Here is a 15,705-nt window from a genome sequence, read left to right as displayed (position 1 = left end):
GTGTTGGGGGTGTGGTATGTTCTTTTTTTATTGTTGTGTGGGTCTAATAGGTGTAGGTTGTGAGGTGATGTGTAAGGATTTAAAAAGTTATGAATTAATATAGTTTATTATGCAACAATGTGCAATGTATATATGTATTATAATTTATACTTATGTAATAGTTTTGTAATCTGCTTTTAATAAACAAAACCTTCATGAACCACTTCCCATCATGCAGTTCAGTTGGTAACTCCTGATTGGAGGAATTCATGGAGGCTCAGACTACAGATGCCTGTCAGTGTAGCCTGGAGATCTCATGAATGCTGAAATGTGAAATCTCCAGGGTTCATATTTAAAGATACAATGATTTGTCACTGCTGTTTTGGCTTTGTTTCCATTTGGATTGCATAAATAATCTAAATATTAAAAAAAATCTTATTTATGTTTATTTAGGCATACAATGGACATTATCAGGCTTTGGAAATACTTCTTGATTACTATGATGATGTTGATATTAAAGATGAAAAAGGACGAACACCATTGGATCTTGCGGCATTTAAAGGGCATACAGAATGTGTTGAAGTTCTCATTAAGCAAGGAGCTTCCATTCTTATATATGACTTAGTTACTCAACGAACGCCACTTCATGCAGCAGGTAATATCTTCTGTTCTTGCATCTAGTGTAATACTGATGCAAAACTGCAACTGCATATTTTAATATAATTAGTACTAGTGACACTGACCTAGGTATATGCAGAACATAGTAGCTGGACCATATCCAATAATTGTTTAAAATTAGCTGGTGATCTGTAACCTGAATAGCTCATTGCATCTCAACCTAGAGATGCTCAATAGATTGGAGATTTATTGGGAAATCATGTTAGGTAGGACTTACCTAACCCATATTGCATTAACAATTTGGTTCTGTAAAGGCCTGTTCATTCTGTATGGTTCATTCACATCCACTGAATTTCATATGTGTGAATATACCAGTCCTACCAAGGTTTCTCTGAGATCTAGTAATTGCAAATGCAGTTTTATTTAATCTCTCTGTATCATTATATTTACTTCCCCATTATCAAGCATGACATTTGCTCCCTTCGATACAGGAACCAGGGTGTCAGTGAACAGGTACTTTTAGAAGATGTTTTCTTCCATTAGATCACAATTACACAGTACAGGGGCAAACACAGGATTTTTATGGGGGGGGTTATATAATATATATATATATATATATATATATATATATATATATAAATTATATACTGTATATACATATTATATATATTAGGGATGTGCACCAACCCCCGTGTTTTGGTTTTGGATCTGTATCTCCTTTGTGTTTTGGATCTGAATTGGTTTTGCCAAAACCACCCTTGTGTGTTTTGGATCAGTATTTTTTTTAAAAAATATATAAAAACTGCTAAAATCATATAATTTTGGCTTTTTTTGTTCCTACTGTATTATTAACCTCAAAAACATTAATTTTCACTTGTTTCCAGTCAATTTTGACCACCTCACAGCTAACAATATTGTTTACATCCGGTTTAGGCCCAAAATTTTCATTAAGCTAGCCAGCTGACTAAGCTAAGAGGCAGCAGTGGGCGGCACAAACACGTGGAAGTTCAACTTCCAACATGGCACATAAGGAAACATATGTTTTCATTAATCAAGAGGCCTGAGGAAGATGGAGTATGTATGTAGTTGAAGGCAAGGACAGGAAGGGTTGATTGGTAGTAAATTTTATTAATTATTTGATTCCGAAGCAAATTTGTGAGAGAGGAGGGGAGAGCATGGGTGAACAATATGTAAGACCCACTGGTGATGCAGATTAGTCAACACTACCAAGTTTTGACATCTGGTCGGGTCTAAAAGAATTGCCTACAATTAATGAGACCTCTACCATGACTCCATCTGATATGGTCATCATTCAAAGAATGGTTGAGGACTATTTAAAAAAATTTAATGATAGCGTCTTAATAGGCATTTCAGACAGTCGATTTGACTACTGGCAGGAAAAAAAAGGCTAATTGGAGGCCCTTACACAAACTGGCTTTGCTTGACTTGAGCTGCCCACCCTCCAGTGTCTACTCAGAAAAAGTTTTCAGCACAGCCAGGAACCTTGTCAGCGATCAGCTTAGGAGGCTACTTCCTCAAAATGTGGAAAAGATGATGTCCATCAAAATGAACTACAAATTTTATGCCAATTACAGTACATCCAAAAATTACATAGGCACCTGTAATGGTGAATTCCAGCGGGGATGAATTAATATTGTGTGAAAATTATGTACACACTGATGAGGGTGAGGAATTGGATGATGATGGTGACAATATCTTGCCTCAGTAAAGACAGTTTGTGCACGTAGAGATCATTGCCAGTAATGTCAGCTGCCAATTGGTAGCTTATTTTGTGGGGGCCCAAATAAACCAATCGCTTCATGATTGATATAGTTGATGAAGGTGTTGCTGGTTAAGATGGCAGGCGCTTGGATCTAGCAGAGAGCAGGGAGCTAGCTGACGCTGGACTGCAAAGTTTCTGAATTTTGAAAAAATGTTTTGGATGGATGCGCTCCAGATGACAGGGAGAAGATACCTAAATGGTTAAGGTTCTTACCTCTACTTACTCTGGCTTTACAAAGGCTTGATAATTGTTGTCTGGATTTGTGTAGAAATAATTCCACACATAAGTGGATGTTTTTGTCTTGTGCCCAGGCATGACAATGGGCTTTTCCTTATCATGGGCAACAACTGTTTCTTCCACTGGTGTCTGATTTACATAAACAACATCCTCATCAACAACATCCTTATTAGCGTCAGCTGCACAAATATCCTGCTCATCCTGCTGCACTTCCACAGAAGCCTCCTTGATTTCTATGTCAGCATGTTCACTTGTGCTTACGTCATCATAAGAGGCAGAACCACCAGTCATAAATAAAGGCCAAGGCCTTAGCCTTTCCTTGCCACTTCATGTGGTGAAAGACATATTGCCAATTTTATGTCTTTCTGCAGCTAACTTTCTCTTTGATATTTTTTTCTTTACCACTGTAAAAGATTGGTTCTTTGATTTTAGATGCCCTAACTTAAGCCCTGTATGCCCTTAGGCATCTGCTTTAGTAGATGATGTAGATGGACTAGTATTGTCATGAGTGGCAGCAGCTCCAGCACTAGTATGTCTTTCCTGCTCTCCTCTCACCAGATCGTTCTCCATATCAACAAACACGAATGAAGTGGGGTACTGCAATTTTACATTTTACAATGCAGTATCAATGACCTATAGTGTCACAAGATTTTTTATGACTAAGAAAAGAATAATATACTGCGCTACCACTTACAGTGTCACAAGATTTTTTATGAATAATAAAATATAACAAGAATGACTACAGCACCCCTGGACGAGGCAGCAGCTCCTTGATGAACACCACAGCACTCCTTTATGGACAACAAAGCACCCCTGCGGAGTGCGGACAGACTACCTGCAGAGTCACAAATATGTAGATGATAAACTGCGGACTGACCAGCAGTGTCACCAACCAATAATAGCGCAGCTAAGTTGTTAATCCATACAAAAAAAAGGAAAAAGCACTGTTATTTTTTTTACACTGGGGAAGAGCATGCTTGAATGAGACAGCAGCCCCTTGATGAACAACACAGACAGCATTCCCTCTTTATGGACAACAAAGCACCCCTGCCGAGTGCGGACAGACCACCTGCAGTGCAGAGTTGCAAATACGTGGACGATGAACTGCGGTCTGGCCGGAAGTGTCACCAAACAATAATAGCACAGTAATAATATTACAAAAAAGCACTTTTTTTATACTGTTGAAGAGCACCGCTGATTGACAGAGCACCCCCCTGGACAACACAGCTCCCCTTTATGGACTGCAGCTCTAGCCCCTTGATGGACAGGAGAACACAGCGGCAGCCCTTATGTATAACACAGCAGCAGTCCCTTGATGGACAGGACAAGTGACACAGCAGCTGCAGCACCCACTGAAGCCCCCCTTTATATACTGCAGCTCCACCTCCTTTATTGACAACACAGCAGCAGCCTCCAGCCCCAGACCCCAATTGGACAACACAGTACATTGACATGCTGTAAGTAACTAACTACACTAGTGACACTGACTACACATGTCTGCTAGCTTCACTTTCCACAGCCGGAGTCAAAATGGTGCTGATCACTGGGACCTTTCTAGAATCCAAAACTCGTGAGAATCCGAAAGCGGGAAGATGACGTTTTCCATAATTTTGAGTTCCAAGTCAGGCGGGATTACCCGTGTCGAGCCCGGTTCTCACCACGGATCTGGAAGTTCGGGTGGGTCCGGATCTCTGAGAACCGGACTGCTCATCTCTAATATATACTGTATGTATATGTGTATACACATACACATATATATAGATATACACACATCTGTACATACACACACACATATATACATAAACACACATGTATACACACACACATACATATGTCACACATACCTTACATGCACACACATATATACACACGTTGTTTGTAAGTTTTCACTAAAGCGCTCCCAAGTCACTGCAGCTGTTTCCACTTCCACAGTACTTCAAGAAAAAATTCTGCAATAATAAATTATAATCCAAACAACAAACAAATGTGGATTCACCAGCGCTGTGACTGATGTAATAATTTTCACACCGGGGAGGTAAGTTTATGCATCCAATTAGATGTCAAAATGGTTGGGACTTAACATCCAAATACAAATGTTCCATATATATCCCCCAATCACTGGAAAAATCCTAAAAGATCACCGGGTTTAAATTTGATTCTATAAGTCCCAATAAATGTCTTAACCACTGTCAGAGAAAGGGGTAGTGTATATCCAAAACCAAGTTATATGATGATCGAATCCTGAGAACTTTTGTGGCCTTATGAAGTAAAAGAAATTAGCACCGTCCCAATCCTAATTGTATCACATGTATCGTATTCACTGAGCATTTGCCAAGGAGGTAATAATCAAAAAAATACTTTATTAAAACGTCCATCAAAAAAGTTTGTGCTTATCTCTATACATCCATAATAATGAACAGCTGAAAAAATGGATAGAACTCACTGGATCTGTAGGGGTCCCCCATTAACACAGGTTTCTTGCTGGTGGGTAATGTGGTTATAGGTAACGCAACCTGCTTCCCAAAAATGTAGCAGCCTTGAGCGCTAGAGATACTTAACTAGGTTGATGACTTGATTAGGGCTGAGTCCACTCAGACGCTGCACTGCAGTTAATGCTGCCGGGAAGTGGTGCGGCAACTGTGGTGACTGGAGATGCAGAGCAGTGGAGATAGTCATGATGGTAAGATGCGGCAACTGTGGTGGCTGGAGGCACTTTACAGTGCAGATAGCCATGATGTTATGCTGGAACCTCAGACGCTGCAGTGCAGACTGGGCTGCCGGAATGTTGCTCGGCACAAGACACAAAAGACTCAGGACTGGAGACGCTGGAAGATCACAATGAGAGATACCAACTGTATTGAACTTGAAACACTTGTAAGACACTATCACTGGCATCTGAACAACCCATCAGCAGGAAAGAAAAAGGAGGAAGAACCAATCCAGTCTCAGCAGAGACAGCGTACAGCTGAATGGGAGGACTTCATGAGTTGACAGCATGGCATCTCCGTCTCCCAGCAATAGGCCTAATAGAACTGCCAGGAGCACCGTTGTCCAACAAGATGTGGTGGTGGCTTGTGACTGTACCCCCCCTTGACGATGAGTTAGGGAACCCCTCGACCCAGGTTTATCAGGGAAGTTCTAATAAAAATTTCTTATCAAGGCAGGAGCCTGTAAAGCTCTCTCAGGAATGCAGGAGTGCTCCTCTGGCCCATACCCTTTCCAGTGAACCAGGAACTGAAGGCCCCCACATGAGAATCTGGAATCCAATATTTTTTCAACAATAAATTATCGGTGCCCCCGGATGAGGATAGGCAAAGGTCTAACTGGCCATCTGCAGCTGAACCTGGAAGAAGAAAACAATGGCTTGAGCAGGGAGCAATGAAATGTGATATTAATTTTGAGGGTGTTGGGCAACTTCAGATGGAAGACCACTGGATTAATCTGGGAGATGATTCTAAATGGTCCTATGATTTTAAGATCCAACTTCTGTGAACATTGGCAGATGTTAATGATTTTAGACGATAACCAGACCAGATCTCCCACCTTAAAATTGCTTGTTTTCCAATGTTTATTCACCAATGTCTTGGAGCGACAGGATGCCTTGAGGAGACATTGGTCAACCTTCTTCCAAACAGACCGATCTAGAAACTGATGTAGAAGAAGGAGTTCAGACTGAGAATGTCTCAAAAGAATTAACGCTACGGTTCAGCTCAGATTGCAAAATAAAGGAGAAATGGAGGATGATGAGTGGCAAGATTTATTGAAGGCAAATTCTGCAACAGGAAGAAGGGAAACCCAATCATTCTGGAATTTGGAGACAAAGCACCAGAGATATTGCTCCAAGGACTAGTTAACCCGCTCTGTCTGTCCATTCGACTGGGGATGATATCCGAAGGACAGACTGAGGTTGATGCCCAAGTATCCCTCGGTCCGAAACAATATCAACAGGAAAACCACATAGTCTGAAAATATGTTGCAGAAAAAGAGAAGATAAATCTTTAACAGAAGGCAGTTTGATGAGTGGAACGAAATGAGCCATCTTGCTAAAAACGATCTACAGTACAACTGTCGAAATGACCGAACAACGAGAGGAAGATGGAAGATCCACAATAAAATCCATGGTGATGTGAGTCCAGGGCTTCAAAGAAGTAGGAAGAGGAAGTAGAAGGCCAGGAGGAGCAGTACGAGGAGACTTGTTCCAGGCACAAATGTCATAGGCCAACATGAATTCACGAAAACATCTTGGATCATGGATTGCCACCAAACTGAGCAAGATAATAACTCAGCAGTTTTAGAGATACCTGGATGACCGACCACTTTCAATGAATGGAAATCCCACAGAACGGCCTTACAAAACCTCTCGGGAACAAACAACTGATGGTTTCTCAGGTGGACTTTTAGACTGACAGACATTGAGAGCATCTGCTAAACTCCTGGTAAAGGCAAAATGGATATTAGAAGCGGGAACGATAATTTCCTCCAAGAACGTGAGAGGCTGAACGGATTGGAAACTTTATGACAGAGCATCCGCTTTGAGGTTCTTGGAACCAGGTTGAAAAGAAATTATGTTGTTGCAACGAGTGAAAAACAATGCCCACCGTGCTTGTCTGGCATTTAACCTCTTAGCGGTCTCAATGTATGGCAAGGTCTTGTGATCCATTAGCACAGTGATTACATGATTTGCTCCTTCTAGCCAGTGCCTCCAGTCTTCAAACGCCCACTTGATAGCCAAAAGTTCTCGATTCCTGACATTGTAGTTTCTCTCAGCTGAAGTGAATTTCTGTGAGAAGAAGGCGCAAGGATGCAACTTATTATCTCCAAGATCTTTCTGAGATGAAATAGCACCCACGCCAAACTCTGAACCATCCACCTCAACAATGAATGGGAGATCCGGATTGGGATGCCAGAGGACTGGAGCAGAAATGAAAGCAGACTTCAGCAAGTTGTAGGCTTGAAGAATCTTGAGTAGCCAGTTGACAACATCGGCCCCTTTCTTAGTAAGCTCCACGATAGGAGTGACAGTGGATGAGAAAGATTTCTTAAATCTCTTGTAATAATTGACAAAGCCAAGGAAACTTGTACAGCTTTCAAGGTGGTAGGCTGAACCCAATCCAGGATGGCCTTGACTTTGCCTGGATCCATAGAGAACCCTTGGGATGAGATGATATACCCCAGGAAAGATACCTTTTGGATCTCAATTTTACAATTCTCTGGTTTAGCGTATAAGTTGTTCTCCAGGAATCTCTGTAGCACCTGCCTCATGTGCTGATGATACTCTTGCAGAGAGTTTGAATAAATAAGGATGTTGTCAAGGTAGACAACTGCAAATACTCCCAGGTAATCTCTAAAAATTTCATTAATGAAGTCCTGGAAGACAGCTGTGGCATTAGACAGACCGAATGATTTACAAGGTATTCATAGTGACCAGAGTGGTTGATGAAGGCAGTCTACCATTCGTCACCCTCATTGGTCCAGACTAGATTATACGCTCCCCTCAGATCAGTCTTGGAGAAGATGGATGCTCCACGAAGCTGATCGAACAAAACAGAAATAAGAAGCAATGAGTAGGAGTTCTTAACGGTGATGTTCAAACCCCGAAAGTCAATACATGGTCAGAGGGATCCATCTTTTTTCTGCACAAAAAAGAGCCTGCCCCCACTGGAGACTTAGATGGTCGAATAATACTCTTCTCCAAAGCATGCTGAATGTATTCCTACATCGCCTTGCTTTCTGGTATAGATAATGCATACAGCCTGCTTTTGGGAAGTCTCGTTCCAGGAAGCAAGTCAATAGCACAGTAATATGGGCGATGAGGAGGAAGAGTGTCTGCCTTCTTTTTGGAAAAAACCTCAGACAAATCACGATAAGACACAGGAATCTTGGAACACAATTCAGACTGGATTGTGGAAGCCAGATGAATAGGAAGAGTGAGGCATTGAAAAGAGCAGGATGTTCCCCATTTAAGAATCTCTCCAGTCTGCCAGTGGATGACAGGGTTATGTCTCCTAAGCCATGGTAGCCCCAAAACCAGCGGTGCCAGAGGACACTAAAGCAGCAGGAAAGTAATATCCTTAAAATGTTAAGCTCCCACTGACAACCGGATGGAAGGCATCTGGGAGTTAACTGCAACTTTGGACAGTTCCAAGCCTATAACTGAGACAGGTTTTGATAAGGGCTTGGACACCAGTCCAAAGGATTTGAAGAAAGAAATGTCCATAAAGTTATCATCACTGCTGTCCAAGAAGGCAGAAATGGGAACTTGCTGATTATTCATCTGGATTACTGTGGGGATAAGGACTGAGTTATTGGGAGAAACAGATGCAAGGCCCAGATGTAACTCTTGTTGAATTGTAAATAAACCTTTAGTACCTTCCTGCCTATAAATCTCTAAGATTCACCTGCCTAGAACCTCTAAGACAAAACCTGCCTATACCTTCTAAAACCACAAGATGTCGCTAATTAGCGCTGTGTTCTAATTATACCATTAATAAGACTCTAAGACAGTTGAATAGCGGTCCAACGCGCTAAAGATTATTATTCAGGTAAAGTACAGATGTTACCATGCTATGATCTAACAATGAGCGCAAAATAAATTGTACAAACATTAGGTCATAAGGTATAGTCAATACATACGCGTGCCCTCTGGGACCAGATACCGGCATCAATAATGAGACCTCCGTCGAACAGCATAACAGGAACACCGCAGACTGGCATCTTGTTTCAGAGCACTCACATATATACCCGTACTGGGATAAGCAATACAATAGAATACGTTGGCAGGTTCTCATTGGTTCCTCTTCTTGCTTCTTCCGTTATGGTACAATTCATAGGTCAGTGCAAAGACACAACCCAGCCTCCAACAACCTGATTGTGTCCACTTTCCCGCTGCATAATAAATCTAGTCTAACCTATGGCATACAACATTTCAAGAAGTTATTCTCTCTAACATTTATATTTCATAGCCACATGTTCTGATCTTCTCACCGATGCCACCGGAACGCTGTGGGAACAAAGTAGATCAGTACGGCACCAAACACGGTCCAATTGTCATTTACTAAGCCATAGTTACAGAAAACATTCATTTCTTTATATGCTAGCATTGCGACTAAACCAAGCAATAATTATCCTTTTTGCGTTATGGGACCATTGCTTTTAAATGTATGTATGCGGGGAGAAACAGCACTGAATTGCGTTGTGCATCTGAGGGTTGGTGGGGCACTCAGCGAGCAGCACTAAGCTGGAAGGGCATCTATGTGTGTGTGTGGCCATGCCAGTATGATTTTGGGAAGGATCACTAAAAAGCTGACTGTGTTCTGTTTAACATTGTGTGTATGAGTTGCAGGGAATTTTGCTACTTTTCAAATATAAGTCTGTGTGTGATATTATACACGTAAGTCCATGCATGATGGGCCACATGCACACACATACATAGTACATATACATATATATATATATATATATATATATACACATAAGCACACATGTATTTTTCTGATATTCTTAAACTGCAATTGCAAAATGTGTTTATACAGTGAATTTAGGCCCTCATTCAGAGCCGCTCGTAAGCGGCAGTACGCTCGTTCGACAAACGAGCGAGAAAATGTAAATTCCAGCGCTCGCTCGAAAGTTCGCTCGTAGCTAATCTTCCGCCCTAAAGTCTCCCAACCCCTCCTCTAGCTAACGAGCGAGCAAAATTGCGACCGTCCATCTCCCAATTTAGTTGCAGAGAACGCTCGCACAAGTCCAAACCGGAAGTGGGCCTGTCAGATTTCGATTACCTGCTCGTTCATTCTGCATACATACTTTAATCGTTTCATGCCAATCAATATATTAATTAGCTTAATTGCTCTTCACATGTTTGCAATCCATTTTTTTTTTCATTTTCAATAAACTTTAATCTTGTCCGTGTGTCATTTTTCCCGCAGAATACATACAGTTTCAACAATGTTTAACTTTATAAAAAATACGTGTTTGAACCAATGATCCTATTGTTTTCCTGTGTTTGTGATAGGCATATTTTAGTTTTTTCATTTCTTTATTTAAATTACCTTACGAATGTCACTGCATCAAGCCTATCATAACTCACATTATATTTTTTAGACTGGAGGACATATGACTCATACAATAACCAATAGAATGGTTCCTGTTAATTTACCAACTACATTAGCCAATCAAATTTTTTCTCTGGCCTTTATTAAAACTTTTTTTTTTTTTAAAAACCATTGCCATCATGAGAGCCTCCGCGTTTACCAGGCGCGAGCTGCTGGTCCTAATGGTGGTGATGGACCGTCGGATCACCAGCCAGCCTCCCCCCATCAGCAACCGCCAGAAGCGATGCGCCTATGCGGAGGTTCGCCGCCGCCTGCGCTCCTTCGGCTCACGCCGACAGATCGGACAGCTGGATCGCAGGTGGTCGGATCTGCGCCGCCGCACGCCACGCTTGCTGGCCTGTTTTAGACAGCGGATAGCTGAAAGTAAGTATTTGTTTGTTTTTTTTCCATTCTTTTTTTTGCGGCCCTATCTGCGTGTGCATGTTTTCAGTCTAGCCCTGTTGTTATTTTTTGGACAGGCCTGCGTGTGCATGTTTTCAGTCTAGCCCTGTTGTTATTTTTTGGACATGCCTGCATGTGCATGTTTTCAGTCTAGCCCTGTTGTTATTTTTTGGACAGGCCTGCGTGTGCATGTTTTCAGTCTAGCCCTGTTGTTATTTTTTGGACAGGCCTGCGTGTGCATGTTTTCAGTCTAGCCCTGTTGTTATTTTTTGGACATGCCTGCGTGTGCATGTTTTCAGTCTAGCCCTGTTGTTATTTTTTGGACAGGCCTGCGTGTGCATGTTTTCAGTCTAGCCCTGTTGTTATTTTTTGGACAGGCCTGCGTGTGCATGTTTTCAGTCTAGCCCTGTTATTTTTTGGACAGGCCTGCGTGTGCATGTTTTCAGTTTAGCCCTGTTGTTATTTTTTGGACATGCCTGCGTGTGCATGTTTTCAGTCTAGCCCTGTTGTTATTTTTTGGACATGCCTGCGTGTGCATGTTTTCAGTCTAGCCCTGTTGTTATTTTTTGGACAGGCCTGCGTGTGCATGTTTTCAAATTTTAAAATGTTCTAACATTTGTGTAGTTGTTAATTTGTGGCCCAACCCCCCCACCCCAAAAAAAATAAAAAACATTTTTCTCTACTCATTTAGGGGCTGAACGCAGAATCCACCATCGCCGCAGGCACAGACGCCGGGCTCGGCCCCTCAGTCCAACGCCAAGCAGCAGCCACTCCCCAACTTTCCCCCAATTCCCCCTCCACCCATGACCGGCCACTTCCTGAGGCCCCTCCTTCTGGAATTTGTAGCCCCCCACAAATTCCCAACTCCACTCCCCCCCTTCTCTTTTCTTCACCCTCCCCTCCCCCCCAGCGCTTTTCATCGCCATCAAGCTGCTCCCAGATCTCCCCTCCGTGGAGCCTACATCACTGTCCCACCTCCGAGGAAGAGGAGGATGTAGGGCCTACAAACCCCCAATTCCCGATGACCGGTAGGTTTCCCTGTTATAAATTTGAAATTTTGTCTTGTTGACCTTTTTATTTTGATAGACAATGTATTGTTTTTTTATCAATGATACATATCACACATGTCCAAATACTCATACTTGGGTAGTTATTGTTTACCCTAACAAGGGTACTTCTTATTGTTTGTGGTTGCCTTTTTGTGTGTTCATTTGTAATTTAGTATTTCTGCCATCTTTGCATTTGCCAGTACTTTGTTTTTTTCATCACAACTGGATCTTTGTTTACACTTTTTTTTTGGGAAGAATTGTTTTTTTAAACTTCTAATGTAAGGTTTTTGTTTTTTTCTCTTTGTTTTTTCCAACAGATGACCAGAGGCGGATGCATTGTATCCAGAAAGGTTTGGCCGCCTTGCGTGGCCACATGATTGCCATGTTAGTGGTCCTTGACCACATGGCGGCGGCCCTTCGGCGATAATTTTTTGTTTTCCTTGTTTTTTTGGGGCAAATTATTGTTTTGAAATTAAAATTTTGTTGTATTTTAACGAGTCTCATTCATTGTCTGAAACAATTACATTGTTTAACCTTCCATAAGTCCACTATTTGATCATGTTCTTTAAAGTAAGGTAAATTATATTGTACAATGCGCTAGGAAGTATGTAAGCTGCCACATTAAACACCTCAACATACCAATAGGTTATTACCAAATCAAACATTTTCTTGTTTTTCTTTGGGTGGGTAATGTAATTTTTTTTTAAAAACAGCTTAGGCCTAGTTTTTGAAACCTACTGATTAAACATAATACCTTTGATGTTTTTGTAAAGCCAAAAAGCATGTTCAAACACGTAAACATTTCACACATTACAGGATTAGGCATTACGAAAGTTGGCCTTTTTTGTGCCAGGTTACACGTGACTAGAATTTAGTAAAAAACAGTCTTTTTAACGTCAAACAAAAATTTAATACACACCAAACACATACAGAAAGTGAATTGTGTCAAGCAATTCACACAGTGAAAAGACAATCCCCAAAAAACCCAACACCAAAAGCAAACAAAAAAAGAAACAATCAAGAACTGATGAAATAAGTAGCAGGACAACATAAAGCCACAAATGAGGCGATGAAATAATTGATTCCAAAGTAAGATCCAATGTGGCCACATGTACACAATTTAGTGGAGCAGGCATCGTTTTGTCGAGGTGTGTAAAGGAAGACAAGAAAAGTTAAAATTAAAAAAATAATTTCAAAAAGGAACATTACAATGGTACATGTCAACATTGTGTCAATTAAGTAAATGTTTGACAATAATTACCTGAAAAATCGGGCCACCACATCATTGCATATGGCCCCCCCACATACTGTCCTCCGACCAACCTCGGGGGGGCCATCCTCAGGCAAGGCATATTCTGGCTGCATTGGGACACCATTCCTTATGGCGATGTTGTGAAAGATCCCACACAGGGCCACAATTTTAGAAACCATAGCCGGCAAATACATGAGTTCGCCACCAGAGCGGTTGAGACATCTGAATCGGCCTTTTAAAAGGCCAATACAGCACTCCACCACCTGCCTGGTGGCTGTAAGTGTGGAATTATACTCACTTTGTGGCCCTGGTGTGGGATCCAAATAAGGAGTGAGCAGCCAGGGCGTGCAAGGGTAGCCACTGTCTCCTGTGAAAAAACAAATACAACAATCAGGATCACTGTGTATCAAGCTTTGCATTGGTTTTAACTAAAGTGCTCCACTTACCCAGAAGCCACGCATCACCAGCTTGTAGGTTGTCTAATTTATGCCAAATCCCTGATTGCCGGAAGACGAATGAGTCATGTGCACTCCCGGGTAATTTTGCATTCAGGGACAGGATCTGGAGGGAGGCATCACATACCACCATTACATTCAGTGAGTGATAGTGCTTGCGGTTCCTAAAAATTGCCTCCAGCCGTGCTGGAGGCTGAAGTGGTATGTGAGTACCATCCACAACCCCTATGATGTGTGGGAAGCCAGCTATTTGGTAAAAATTGGCCTTCGCCACACTAAGGGAACCCATATCCAATGGCATGTTAATAAAATGATGGAGGTGCTTTAAAAGGGCCTCCATCACTGCCCTCAGGATCCTTGAAAAGGAGGATTGGGAGATTCCGGCCACTATTCCCACCGTGGTTTGAAAGGATCCTGAGGCACAGAAATGTAACACCGCCATAAATTGCGTAAGTGGTGGTATTGCTGTAGGACTGTCAATTTGACGCTCCAGATCACTCTCTATTAATGAGAGAGTGTCTATGATGATTTGTGGAGGAAGACGGTATCATCTTAAAACCTCATCATCGGGCATTCCAAAAAAGGTGACACGTGTTCTATATATCTTGGGCCTTGCACGCCTACGATGCCTATGCCTGGGACGAGGTTGAGGTTGGTCGGGTTCCGGAAGCATGGCCAAAATAAGACGACCAACATCAACCTGAAATGGTAAGCCAACTTTTTCACCCACACATGGACCGATTATAAATATCGGCTGAAACAAAAACTGGCAGAGAGGGCTAGGCATGCAAGGGGGACAGGTGGGGGTCCCACCCCTGTGTCATTGGAGCTTATTGACTTGGAAGAGTTGGCACAGGGGTGTGTGCAGTATGAGGAGGTGTTTGGCGTGTCCAACATGGATATGGACATGCCAGACTTTGCGGCTCCTCATGTTGTCCCAGGTAAATGTTGTTATGTTACCAACTCTGAAATGTGTTTGTGACAATATGTAGATTCTAATGTTACTCTTTTCTCATTTTTCTCACAGAGACACAGGCGGATGAGTCTGCTCCAGAGGGGAGCCTTGGCCGCAGAATTTCTGCTGGCTCTGCAGGGGAGGAAGCAGTAGATCCGGCTGGGAACCCTGCAGAAGCCAGTCCAGGGCAATCCCCCTCGCAGGCAGTGGCCCTCCTCATGGATCTCAATTTTAAATCGGATCACCACACGGAGATTCTGCTGAGGATGGACACCAGTCTGCTATGGGTGGCGGAGGCCATGGAGCAAAATGCTGTGGCCAACGTGACCATTGGTCAGGCCCTGGCAGAAAATACCAGGGCCAACATCCGAATTGCCAATGCCCTGGAGCAGCTCGTTCGCCAGCACATGGTGGAGCCGCCCTCCCTTCCTGCCGGAACATCAGGATCCTCCACCTCTGGCACAACAACAGCCATCCCTCCAAATGTGCCTAGCCCTCTGCCTACTCCAGAGGCCCCAACATCTGCCTCTGGAGAGGCCAGCCAAAGGACATCCCGGACCCGGTCAGGCTCCCACGCTACCCCAGCCAAACGGGGCAAAAAGCGATGACAGCACTGGCTAATTTTCCCACAATCCTTCTGTGCTTGCCCCATATTCCTTAAGGGCCAAAACTTCCCTCTCCTTTCTTGTGAATTGTTTTTAATGTGTGTTATTTTATTTATCAAATGCCACTATTGTTTTTTTTTTAATTTTTGGCACAATTTTTGACGTAAGCCAGAACTGCAAACTGGCAAATGCACATGAAAATATAAAAATGTGTGTAAAAAATAAAAACAATTCAAAATCTGCTCCATTGTAATGTGACATTATTCTCAAAATGGTTTTT

The 15,705-nt window shown here is 42.4% G+C and overlaps 1 protein-coding gene across 1 annotated transcript in view; it reads left to right on the top strand.

Annotated features, from left to right (window-relative positions):
* ANKRD44 (ankyrin repeat domain 44) overlaps positions 1-15,705 on the top strand; it is a 1,197,127-nt gene that overhangs the window by 894,403 nt on the left and 287,019 nt on the right. The window contains exon 19 of the mRNA XM_088456231.1: positions 433-634. Coding sequence (XP_088312357.1) covers positions 433-634 — 202 coding nt within the window. The remainder of the gene's footprint in view (positions 1-432; positions 635-15,705) is intronic.

This window comes from Taudactylus pleione, unplaced genomic scaffold (assembly GCF_031769625.1).
Source record: "Taudactylus pleione unplaced genomic scaffold, aTauple2 ptg000690l, whole genome shotgun sequence".
NCBI lineage: Eukaryota > Metazoa > Chordata > Amphibia > Anura > Myobatrachidae > Taudactylus > Taudactylus pleione.
This window is presented reverse-complemented; position numbering and strand designations above follow the sequence as displayed.